At 59.1% G+C, this 12,476-nt stretch overlaps 1 protein-coding gene across 1 annotated transcript; it reads right to left on the bottom strand.

The window, feature by feature from the left end:
- Nucleotides 1-1,419: 1,419 nt before the first annotated feature.
- Nucleotides 1,420-9,243, bottom strand: LOC135408936 (zinc finger protein 418-like). The gene is made up of 6 exons (XM_064643874.1): nt 9,189-9,243; nt 6,260-6,451; nt 4,533-4,611; nt 3,656-4,344; nt 2,531-2,609; nt 1,420-2,342 (listed from the first exon to the last, which is right to left on the bottom strand). The coding sequence occupies exons 3-6, from the start codon at nt 4,582-4,584 to the stop codon at nt 1,420-1,422; spliced, it is 1,743 nt and encodes a 580-aa protein (XP_064499944.1). The 5' UTR covers nt 4,585-4,611; nt 6,260-6,451; nt 9,189-9,243.
- Nucleotides 9,244-12,476: the final 3,233 nt, after the last annotated feature.

Genomic DNA, 12,476 nt, shown 5'->3' with positions numbered 1-12,476 from the left:
AACCCAAGGATTCCTGGAACACTGCAGAGCTCACGGAACCAAGGGGCCACTGTCCCACTGCAGCTCCATCTGAAGCACAAGGGACCCTGGGACAGTGGGAAATTTCCGAGAATCCAAAGAGCATTTGGGGACTGCAGGGCCTCATGGAACTAAAGGAACCTTTGGAGACTGTGGAAGCTCATGGAATCCAGGGGCCATTGTGACATGTGGGGCCTCCTGGAAGCAAAGGAACCCTGAGAATTTTTATGGGAAAAAGTTAAGGCAGGAGCTGCTGCACTCAGTTAATTCAGATCAACAAGGAGTGTTTTGGCCTTGACTGGTGTTTTCCATCCAGAGAGTGCTGTTTGCCAAAGTGGAAACCACTTGGAACGCTCTGCATGGCAGCCTGTGTTTTTGTCTGGTGGCTGAACACAGCCAGCACATGAGGGGAGGGGAATGTGTGGGATCAGGGCACTGCTTTGGGGCCATGCTGGGAATTCCAGTGGACTAAAAGACAAAGCCCAGGCGCTGCTTCCAAAGGAACCCCAATGAAAGGGGGACGCCGGAAAGATGGGCGGACAAGTCCCAAAATGGAACTCTGTGTGTGCAGCCTCATTTTCTCCTTCAGCACCAACAGGAGAGGGGGCAAAAAGTGGGGGTTGGGCCCCCAAAACTGTTCAGGTGGAAAATTGGAGACTGAGGGGACAATGGGAAAGTGGGAGGAACAGGGAGAAGGGTGGAAAAGGGGAGGTGGTCTGGCAGGCCTGATGGCCCCATGGGGGTCTTTGGGCACAGGGGAGTTGGCAATGGGTGGTGGCCCCCCTGAGCTCCCAACTTACTCTGGGGTTCTGGAGGCTGCTGGATCCAATCTCAGCCTTGGGACAACTGAAACAACAGTTTCAGTTTAGAGAAATTAGAGAGGTGTAAGTGAACCACTTTTGTCCCCAAGGTTTTAATGATGGCAAATCAAATCTATTGATTTATTTAGGGTTCCAAATGACCAGACAAAAAATCTTCATCAGAATTATTTACTGCACAATAGAAACACTAAAACTACCAGGAGTACAGGATAAGATAGGACAGTGTTCTACACTAAAGCAATTGTTGAAGCAATTCTACTCAAGCTGGCACAAAGCAATAATTCTTAATTGGAGATGGATGGGACTCCCACAGACCAATGCTTGTGAAGAGATCTCTGCTCTCAACCTCCAGCAGTGACCTTGGGGGGTCCCCAGCCAAGGCAGGAATCTCCACACACCCCCCAAGAAGGGTTCTGTTGGAAGAACGTGCCTCTGTTAAAGGGGACTGGCCCTTTGTGGTCAAAAGGGATGGACTGACAGTCACTGGACTCCAGGGGTTGCCTCAACACCAGGGGCTTCATTAGGGGTGGAAGCAGCGGACGAAGCTCTTCCTGCAGTCGGGGCACTGGTAGGGCTTCCCTTACTGGTGGGTCCGTTGGTGTTTGGTCAAGACACCAATCTGGGTGAATCTCTTCCCACACTCCCCACACTTGTAGGGCCTCTCCCCGGTGTGGATGCGTCGGTGGGTGACAAGATGGGATTTCTCCTTGAACCGTTTCCCGCAGTCGGTGCAGCAGAAGGGCCTCTCATCCGTGTGCGTCCGCTCATGCGTGTAGAGATTCCCCCTGGTTGGAAACCTCTTCCCACATTCCAAGCACTTGTAGGGCCGTTCCCCAGTGTGGATGCGATGGTGTTTGCGGAGGGTGGAGCTGTGACTGAAGCTCTTCCCACATTCCCTACACGTGTAAGGACATTCTCCAGTGTGGATGTGCTGGTGGGAACGAAGGTGAAAGCTCCGGTTGAAGCTCTTCCCACATTCCTCACATGTGTACGGCCGTTCCCCACTGTGGATGCGCTGGTGGGTGCAGAGGTGGTACCTCCGGCTGAAGCTCTTCCCACATTCCTCACACTTGTAGGGCCGTTCCCCACTGTGGATGCGCTGGTGGGTGCGGAGGTGGTAGTTCTGGCTGAAGCTCTTCCCACATTCTCCACACGTGTAGGGACGTGCCCCAGTGTGCATGTCCTGGTGTCGGAGCACGTGAGAGCTCTGACTGAAGCTCTTCCCACATTCCAAGCACCTGAAGGGCTTCTCTCTGCTGGGAGGCTGCTCAGGGACCACCAGGTCAGAGCTCTGGCTCAAGCTCCAGCCGCCTTCCTGGCACAGGCTGGTTCTTTCCTCCTCAGAGCACCCTGGGATGGCTTTGGAGCCCCTCCTGCGGGGGGATCTCCGGCCCTTTTCCTCCCCGCTGCCTTCCTGCGCCGGGGAGCCCTTCAAAACGGCCTCTCCCACCAGGGTCTCACGGGGGGATTTGTCCTCCGGGCTCTCTGTCCTCAGCTCGGGGCCTGGGGCAGGAAGCAAGAAGGACAGGCAGGGGATTTGCCTCCGGCCCACAGGGAAGGCCAAGGACATCCCCCCAACTCCGGCCCCGGCAGGACGGCGGCGCCAGCGGGGTTGTCCTGCAGCCGGGGCCATGCTCGGCTGACAGAGCCAGCACAACACCCGCCCAAAGGGACACTGACTTCCTCCTCACCTGCCTGGGGGGCCCAAGGCATCTTCCTCTTCCTCGCAGCCTCCTCCTCCATCCGCCCAAGCTTTGGGAAGGACAAATCCTGATGGGGGGGAAAACAAGGGCTGAGCGCGTTGGCTTGGGGGTTCCTCCTAGAACTCACTGGGCGTCTTGTGTCCATAAAACCCTCCAAAATACCAAGATTCAGGCAAAAAAAACCCCAGAAATAGCAAGAAGACACTCGCCCCCCCAAACTGCAAAAAGTTACAGTTAAACCAAAAAATACTCCAAACTATGAACATGCAGCCCAAAAAAATTCTCCCAGAAGTTCCCCATCTCTGTTCTCTTCCCTCTGGGGTTCAGAGGGTCACCCCTGACTGACCCTCTGACTCCTCTGTGGTGTTGGGGGTCCCAAGGGTCCCTTCTCCTCTGACTCTCGCCTTTGGGTGCACGTTCCCAGACATTCCTCCTCTCCAGGTTCTCCACTTCGTTGTCCCAGGGATCCCAGGGGTCCCCACTGTCCAGGCTTCCCCTTCTCCGTGTCCCCCATTTCAGGCTCCCAGGGGTCCTGGGGCTCCTCCCTCTCCGTGCTCCCCCCTCCAGGCTGCCAGGGGTCCCCCAGCTCTGCCCTCCACACTCCGCAGCTCCCGGGCTCCACACCCACCCCCGGCACTCCCAGGGGGCCCCAAACCCGCTGTGTCCCCCCCGCCGGCACCGGGCTGACAATGGAGCCGGCGGGGACTGACCCAGCAACACCAACCCCCATCGCAGGGGGGGACCCACACAAGGGCCAGCTGTGCCCAGGGCAACCAAACAGCCCCACAGGTGGGGGGACACCAGAGGCTGCCCCAGGGCAATGAGAGCAGGGAGCGGATTAGGCTCCCTGACACGTGGGCGGGCTCTGGGTTCAGCCTGACCAGGGGCAGTTTGGCACCAACAGCACGGCCCCGACCGCTGGCTCAGCACAGGGGGCCCGAGCTCCCCCCTCTCCTGGCTCTCAGGGCTCTCTAAGCTCCCCCCTCTCTCCAGCCTCCCCCGCTCTCCAGGGAACAAGGTATGGGGACAAGGTATGGGGACAATAAGGCACCCCCACTGCACATCCACTCCCACTCTCCCTCCCTCCCTCCTCCCCCTACCCCCCTTTCCCACCCCTTCTTCGAGCTGTTCTTCTGTGTGGATGTGCTTGTGCCGGATCAGGTGGGAGCTGTGGCTAAAGCTCTTCCCACACTCCCCACACTTGTAGGGCCTCTCCCCGGTGTGGATGCGCCGGTGGGTGACAAGGTGAGAGTTCTGCTTGAAGGCCTTCCCACAGTCGGTGCAGCGGAAGGGCCTCTCATCCGTGTGCGTCCGCTGGTGCACGACGAGATCTGAGCTGGTCCGACACCTCTTCCCACACTCCCCACACTTGTAGGGCCGTTCTCCAGTGTGGATGCGTTGGTGGGTGCGGAGGGTGGAGCTGTCCCTGAAGCTCTTCCCACATTCCCCACATGAGTAGGGTCGTTCCCCAGTGTGGATGTGCTGGTGCTTGAGGAGGTCACAGCTCTGCCTGAAGCTCTTTCCACATTCCAAGCATCTGAAGGGCTTTTCTCTGCTGGGAGGCTGCTCAGGGACCACCAGCTCAGAGCTCCGCCTCAAGCTCCGGCCGCCTTCCTGGCACAGGCTGGCTCTTTCCTCCTCAGAGCACCCTGGGCTGGCTTTGGAGCCCCTCCTGCGGGGGGATCTCCGGCCCTTTTCCTCCCCGCTGCCTTCCTGCGCCGGGGAGCCCTTCAAAACGGCCTCTCCCACCAGGGTCTCACGGGGGGATTTGTCCTCCGGGCTCTCCGTCCTCAGCTCGGGGCCTGGGGCAGGAAGCAAGAAGGACAGGCAGGGGATTTGCCTCCGGCCCACAGGGAAGGCCAAGGACATCCCCCCAACTCCGGCCCCGGCAGGACGGCGGCGCCAGCGGGGTTGTCCTGCAGCCGGGGCCATGCTCGGCTGACAGAGCCAGCACAACACCCGCCCAAAGGGACACTGACTTCCTCCTCACCTGCCTGGGGGGCCCAAGGCATCTTCCTCTTCCTCGCAGCCTCCTCCTCCATCCGCCCAAGCTTTGGGAAGGACAAATCCTGATGGGGGGAAAACAAGGGCTGAGCTTGTTGGCTTGGGGGTTCCTCCTGCCCAAGTCCATCTCTAGAACTCACCGGGCATCCTGTGTCCATAAAAACCTCCAAAACACCAAGATTCAGCCCAGAAAAACCCAAACCCCCAAGATTCAGGCAAAAAACCCCTCAGAAACAGAAAGACAAACCCCCTCACAAACTGTAAAAAGTTAGGATTCAGCCAAAAAAACTCCAAAATATCAAGATTTGGCCCAAGAAAATACTATTTAATTAGGACGATGAGGGGATTGAGGTCATTTCATGAGCACTTGATTGAGTTGCTATATATTAATCAAAAGCTGTATTAATGTAGTGTCACTTCAAACTCACCAGGGCTGTTCCTCGAGGTTCTCTGGCCCCCTGCCAGTCCAGGGCTGTTTCTCCAAACCACCAAACCACGTGTGCCAAACGCCCTGGTTGGTCAGTGCCGGCTGGGGGAGCGGGCACTCGGTGAGGGGATGAGAAAACTGCACCCAGGGCTGGGCTGAAAGAGGCTTCAGCACCACTTCTGACAGCCCAGGGGCAGCATCTGGCTTCTCCCAAACAGAGAGATGGCACTTGTTCCTCTGCAGGGAGTCAAGGGCAGGAGGGTGACTCCTGTTGCATGGATGGAGTGGCAGAGGATCCCTTGGGTCCCCAGGACGGATCAGCACTCGGGGATACAAACTGCCCTCGGGATCAGGATGCAGCTGCCAGCACAGATTTCCCTGCAAAGTCTGCAGTGAGTCAAGCTCTGGAGAGGAGATTGTGCCCCATGGATGGGATTGCAGAGGCTCACTCAGGTCCCCAGAATCAATCAGCAACCAGGAATAGACACAAAAGGCCTCCTCGAATATTTCAGGGGGAGTGTCCTGCATGGAGGGGACACTGTCAGCCCACCAGGGCATGGTTGGCAAGTGAGAGGCTGCTCCAGGGCTCTGCAAGAGGCCTCGTGCTCTGCTCGGCCCCAGCACTGGCTGGTACCAACCCCCCCGGCTGCCCCCGGCCCTGGGCAGCTCTGCTGCCACAGGCTGTGCCCTCACCATGGCCCTGCAATGGCCCTGCCTGTCCCTCACCCGTGGCCCTGCCCGTGGCCCTGTCCCTTGGCTCTCTCTCTGCCAGCTCAGTGTGGGGCACACGGGCTGGGGGTCCCTCCCAAGCCCCCCGGGCAGCCGGCGTTGGCTGGGGGGATGTGAGGGCTGGGCCTGCTCAGCACAGCCCCGGCCTCGTGCCCAGCGCCTCTTTCCTGACCCACACAAGAGCTTCCCGGCCCCCCCAGGGCTCCCCTGCTGCTGCCTCTGCTCCTGGCCCTGCCTTTGCTGCTCCCTTGGCTGGGGCAGCGGCTGCAGGGGGGGGATGGCAGCAGCTTCAGCTCCACGGCACTTCCTGGGGGGAGCTCAGCCCGGGGGGGACGGGCAGGGACCTGATGGGGATGGACAGGGGCCCAGCAGGGACAGACAGGGCCTGCAGGGGAAGGCACAGGGACAACCTGGGCCCCCACACTGCCACCGCTGTCTCTGCTCCTCCTTGCAGGCTCCGTGGCCAGGCACAGTTTGTGTTCCTGGGTGCCCACCATCTCAGCACTTGGAGACGCTCAAATCAGCGCCCGCAGCTCTGCAGCAAAGCCCCAGCTCACCTGGCACACAGGGGATGGACACAGCACCTTCTCGGGATGGGCACCTTCGCCTGTTCCCCACCACGGGGCTCTCCTTCCTCAGCAGCACCTCTGCCTTGCACTTATTCTCAGCCTCACCTCAGGGACAGCTCTGGGCTCACCTCCGCGCCACTTCTCAGCCTCACCTCAGGGCCTGGGCTCAAGGACAGGAACCTGCAGGGAGGGGACATCAGGTGCAAGCTCAGGGCTGCCTGCTTGCACTGGCCTCTGGGCTTCTTGGAGATATATATGGCCAGACATCTCTATCATCCTCTGGATAGAGCCTCAAGCATGTGCTGCCATAGGAATGGCAATCACAGAATCACAGAATCAGCCACGTTGGAAAAGACCTCCAAGATCATCAAGTCCAACTCTGGATCCAACCCCGCCGTGCTTCCCAGACCATGGCACTGATGCCACATCCACTCTCACCTCCAACACCTCCAGGGACGCTGACTCCACCCCCTCCCTGCCCAGCCCATTCCAAGGCCTGATTACTCTCTCTGCAAAAAATTGCTTCCTAATATCCAATCTAAACCTCCCCTGGCACAGCTCAAGACCCAGCCCTCTTGTCCTACTGCTGCTTCCTGGCACAACAGCCCCACCTGGCTCCAACCTCCTGGCAGGGACTTGCAGACAGTCAGGAGGTCTCCCCTGAGCCTCCTCTTCTCCAGCCTCAACACCCCCAGCTCCCTCAGCCTCTCCTCACACCACTTGTGCTCCACTCCCTTCCCCAGCCTCGCTGCTCTTCTCTGCACCTGCTCCAGCCCCTCCAGGGCCTTCCTCAACTCAGGGGCCCAGAGCTGGACACAGCACTCCAGGGGTGGCCTCACCAGCGCTCATTCCAGCCCAACAAGCACTTCCCTGCTCCTGTTGACACACTCTTCCTCACACAGGCCACCAGCCATTGGCCCTCTTGGCCACCTGGCCACACTCTGCGTCCTCTTCAGCTTCCTGTCCATCCACACTCCCAGCTCCCTTTCTGCCTGCCTGCTCTCCAGACACTCTGGCCCCAGTCCGGGGGGCTGACGGGGCTTCTTGTGGCCAAAGGGCAGGACCCGGCCCTTGGCCTGCTGGAACCTCATCCCCTTGCAATCAGCCCATGGATCCAGCTGGGCCAGGTCCCTCTGCAGAGCCCTCCTGCCTTCCAGCACATCAACACACCCCCAGCTTGGGGTCAGCTGCACATTTGCTGATGAAATGCCTGGTTCTGCAGCAGCTGCAGATGCTCAAGGGGCAGCAGGACCAAGTCAGGGGCCTGGGGGGGCCTGGGGGGCTTTGTGGTGTGGGAGGGTCTTGGGGGAGCTGGGGAGGGGCTTTGGGGATTGGGGGGACAGACCAGGACAGACCAGCACAAACCAGTGCAGACCAGCACCTCCTCACTGCTCCCCAGATTTCTCCTGGAGCTGGGCCACGTTGTCATGGGACACCTAAGACGCCCCCAGTGCCCTCCCAAGTACAGCCCAGTGCCCCCAGTACAGCCCACTGTGCTCCTGTCCCAGGGTGCTGGGTGATCCCTCGTGGAGGGGGGTTGGAGGCATTTCAGGGGGAGCTGGGGGAGCTTTGGGGGGGATCAGGGAGAGGGGTTGGATGGGGATTTGGGGGGTTTTGGGGGGCTTTAGGTGCATTTAGGGAAGTTAAAAGCGGTGTTGGGAGGGCAAAGGGATCTGTAGGGGAGGGGATTGAAAGGAAAATGGAGGTTAGGGGACATTTGGGTGGAGTTAATAATGTCTGCGGGTAAAGAGGAGGGGCAGCAGCATGCTCAGATGAGTCCTGAGACCCCCCTGGTGTCCCCAAGACCGTCTTGGTGTCCCTAATTTCCCCTCTTAAGACCTCAAGACTCCCCTGGTGTCTCCAATGTCCCCAGGGCCTCCAGATCACCCCAATTCCCCTCTTGACACCCCCAATTCCACTGCCCACAAAGCCCTTCCCACTCTCCCCAGTGTACCCAAACCCCATCCCTGATGTCCCCAACCCTCCATCTCACCCCAGGAGCCCCCCCTGGACCCTCTGACCCCAAAAACGCCCCCCCCACACACACTCACAGAAAGGCCAAGGGCATCTGGGGACACGGGGAAAGCTGGGGGGCTTTCAGGGATTACTGGGGGATACTGGGACACAGTGGGGGGAACCAGGGGGCACTGGGAGGGACTGAGGGGTTACTGAGGGATGCTGGAAGAGCACTGGGAAGGACTGGGAAGTTACTGGGGGATTACCAGGACACACGGGTGACACTCAGAAGTTACTGGGCCATACTGGGGGTTACTGGGTGCTCAGTGGAGAATCACTAAGCCATACTGGGGGCAGTGGGAGGTCACTGGAACACAGTAGCTGGTCACTGAGGGGGTTACTGGGCTGTACTGAGGGTCACTGGGAGGTCACTGGGCTATACTGGGGGCACTGGGATCCCCTTACCCGGATGTGGTACATCTTCCCCCCAGACTTTGGGGGGCACCCCCAGGACCCCTGCCCCGGGGGTTGGGTACCCCCGGAACACACTGCTGGGCTTTAGGGGACCCTCGGGCCCCCCTCCCTGTGACGTCTCTGTGTGCTGAGTGTTGGGGGTCTCTGGGGTTCGAGGAGGGTCACTGGGATCCCCTTTCCCTGGGGTCGGCTCGCCGGGACGGCAGGAGCGCTGTGGCGGGAAAAGTAATGGCGGATCGCGCAGAGCCTCATGGGAGTTGCAGTTCCCTCTTGAGTACTCCGCCGGCGCGCCTGCGCAGTGCAGCCAGGGCGTTGGCAGAGCCCCCCCCGCGCGGCTTCCAGGCCCCGCGCTCTGCCCCTCGGGAACCCCCGAACCCCTCGGCTAAACCCTCCCGAGCCCTCCAGCCTTTCCACCCACACCCGCGCTCCCCGCAGCCCCCGAGGGGATCCCCGGAGCCCCGCTCTCCCGCAGGCCCCGCCAGCTCACAGTGCAGCACGGACCCAGCGCCATCTTTGCTTCCCGGAAGCCAACACGGCGCTCTGCGCGCGCACCGCCTGTACAGAGCCTCCCCCCCCCCCCTCCGCCCGCCGCCCGCCGCGCTCCCGTCAGGAATGTTCGCACGGGCGGTGCCGCAGCGCCCTCAGCCTGAACTGAACCTGGTTTTACCTCATGAAATCTTTGATCTCTGTTAGCCAAGCCCCTCTTTCCTTCCCCAACTGTCTTGTCCTTTGGGGGGGGTCATAGCGGCCCTTTGCACTTGAGCGGACTGAGGTTTCTACCAGAAAGGGCCAGTCCCCTTTCCCAGGGGCAGCTTCTTCCAACAGAACCCTTCGTGGGGGTGTGTGGAGATTCCTGCCTTGGCTGGAGACCCCCCCAGGGTCACTGCTGGAGGTTGAGAGCAGAGATCTCCCCATGAACGTTGGTCTGAGGGAGTTCCATCCATCTTTAATTAAGAATTATTGCTTTTGTGCCAGCTTGAGTAGAATTGCTTCAACAATTGCTTTAGTGTAGAGCACTGTCCTGTCTTATCCTGTACTCCTGGTAGTTTTAGTGCTTCTATTGTACAGTAAATAACTGTAATGAAGATCTTTTGTCTGATCATTTGTAACCCTAAATAAATTGATTTCTATCAATAGATCTGATTTGCCATCCTTAAAACCTGGGGGACCTAAATGGTTCAGTCACACTTCTGTAATTCCTCTAAACTGAAACTGTTGGCATAATCCAAGGCTGAGATTGGATCCAGCAGCCCCCAGCACCCCACAGGAAGTTGGGAGCTCAGGGGGCCATCCCCCTTTGCCAACACCCGTGCCCAAAGACCCTCATAGGACCATCCGACCCACCAGACCACCCTCCCTTTTCCACCCTTCTCCCTGTTCCTCCCACTTTTCCAAAGTCCCCTCAATCCACAGGCCCCACCCCCGGATTACTCTGGGGGTCCCAACCCCCATTTTTCCCTCCTCTCACATCTTCCACATCATCCCCCAATCCCCAGCTTCCTCCAACTCAGTTTGGGGTCCCAGCACCCCAAAAAAGGGGTTAGGTGGGATCCTGGGTGGGCTCTGAATATGTTTGGGGGGTTCTCCGGGGCCCATGGGGAGATTAAGGGGGGTCCCAGCACCTTTGGGGGTGAGCTGGGTGCCTTTTAAGGGGCAGGTGCCCCACCAAGACCCTCCCAGAGTGGCTTGACACAGGGGGAACACAGGGGGGTCCCCATTCCCAATCCATCCTGGGGCTGGTTCTGCCTCCCCAAACTCGGCTCCACCCCTTGGGATTCCCCCAAGCCCCTCCCCCACTGCCCCCCAATAACCAGGACTGGGGAGAACTGGGAAGCTTTCCTGGGATCACTGGGAGCAGCCGGGCAGAGGCAGAGTGGCAGCAGGGGAGGGGGGACACACAACCCCCCCAAAATACTCACGGGGATGGGGGGGGTCCAGGCTGGGCCCGAAGCCCCGGGGAGGGGCTGCGGCCGCTGCTGGCTCAGGAGCTCTGTGGGGAGAGAAAAGGGGGTGACAGGGGCCACAGGAATCATACTGGGAGCACCTGACAGCATGGTGGAGGCATCTGGGATATACTGGGAGTGGCTGGGAGTGACTGGAACCATAGTAGGGATGACTGGGAGCAACTGGAACCACGCTGGGGGCAACTGGGATCCTACTGGGAGCAGCTGGGCTCCTATTGGAGTCATACTGGGATCATACTGGGAGTGACTGCAATAATACTGGGAGTGTGTGAGAGGGACTGCAGCCATACTGGAGATGAGTGGGATCAAACTGGCTTCATACTGGAAGTGTCTGGAAGTCACTGGTATCATACTGGTGGCAATTATGATTGTACTGAGATCATACTGGGATCAGACTAGGATCATACTGGGAGCAACTGGTTCTATGCTAGGGGCAACTGGGAGCTACTAGGATCCCACTGGGAGGAAGGGGGAGCAACTGGGACCATGCTGGGCAACCCTGGGATCATACTGGGAGCAACTGGGCCCACATTGAAGGTGGCTGGGGTCATACTGGGAGTGACTGGGAGCATTCTGAGGGCAGTTGGGACCATGTTGGCACAACTGGGATATACTGGGAGCAAGTGGGATCACACTGGAATTGACTGGGATCATACTGGGAGGCACTAGGACCCCACTGGGTGTGACTGGGAGTGGCTGCGAGCAACTGGGATCATGCTGGAAGCTACTGGGAGCATTCAGGAGTGAATGGGACCACACTGGAGGCAACTGGGATATACTGGGAGAGACCAGGAGTGACTGGGATCATACTGGGACTGCCTGGGAGTGTACTGGGAGTGACTGGGAGCATGCTGAGGTCAGCTGGGATATACTGGGAGAGACTGGGAGTGACAGGGATCCTACTGGGAAAGACTGGAACTCTAGTGGGGTGACTGGGAGCAAGTGGGACCCTGCTGGGGGCAAATGGCTTTATCCTGGGGGTGACAGGGAATGTCTGGGTTCATCCTGGGTGTGAGTGCCACCATACAGGGTGCCGCTGGGATCATACTGGAGTCATACTGGGAGGGACTGGGAGAGACTGGAACTACAGTGGGGTGACTGGGAGCAACTGGGCCCATGCAGGGGTAACTTGGGGGGTAACTTGGATCCTACTAGGAGAGACTGGGATCATTCTGGGAGTGACTGGAACCATAGTAGGGGTGAATGGGAGCAACTGAAACCACGCTGGGGGTGGCTGGGATCATACTGGGAGCAACTGGGCCCCTAATCAGGTTGTACTGGGGTCATACTGAGAGCAGCTGGGCCCCTAGTGGGGTCTTACTGGGAGTGACTGCAATAATCCTGGGAGTGTGTGAGAGGGACTGCAGCCATGCTGGGGATGAGTGGGATCAAACTGGCTTCATACTGGAAGTGTCTGGAAGTTACTGGGATCATACTGGGGGTGACTGGACTCATACTGGGATCATACTGGGAGCAACTGGGACCATGCAAAAGGCAAATGGCATCCTCCAGGGAGTGACTGGAAGTGACTGGGGCCATACTGGACTCAGACTGGGAGTCCCTGAGAGTGAAAGGAACCGTCCTGGGGGAGTGACTGGGAGCAACTGGGACCACCTTGGGGGCAACTGGGATCAAACTGGGAGTGACTGGCAGTGACTGGGATCATAGTGGGAGTGACCAGCACCATACTGGAATCACAGTGGGAGTGACTGCAAGGGACCAGGATCAAACTGGGAGTGACTGGAACTACACAGGGGGGAACTGGGAGCCAGTGGGGCCAGGCTGGAAGGCAATTGGGAACATCCTTGGAG

The sequence above is a fragment of the Pseudopipra pipra genome, unplaced genomic scaffold (assembly GCF_036250125.1).
Source record: "Pseudopipra pipra isolate bDixPip1 unplaced genomic scaffold, bDixPip1.hap1 HAP1_SCAFFOLD_87, whole genome shotgun sequence".
Lineage (NCBI taxonomy): Eukaryota > Metazoa > Chordata > Aves > Passeriformes > Pipridae > Pseudopipra > Pseudopipra pipra.
This window is presented reverse-complemented; position numbering and strand designations above follow the sequence as displayed.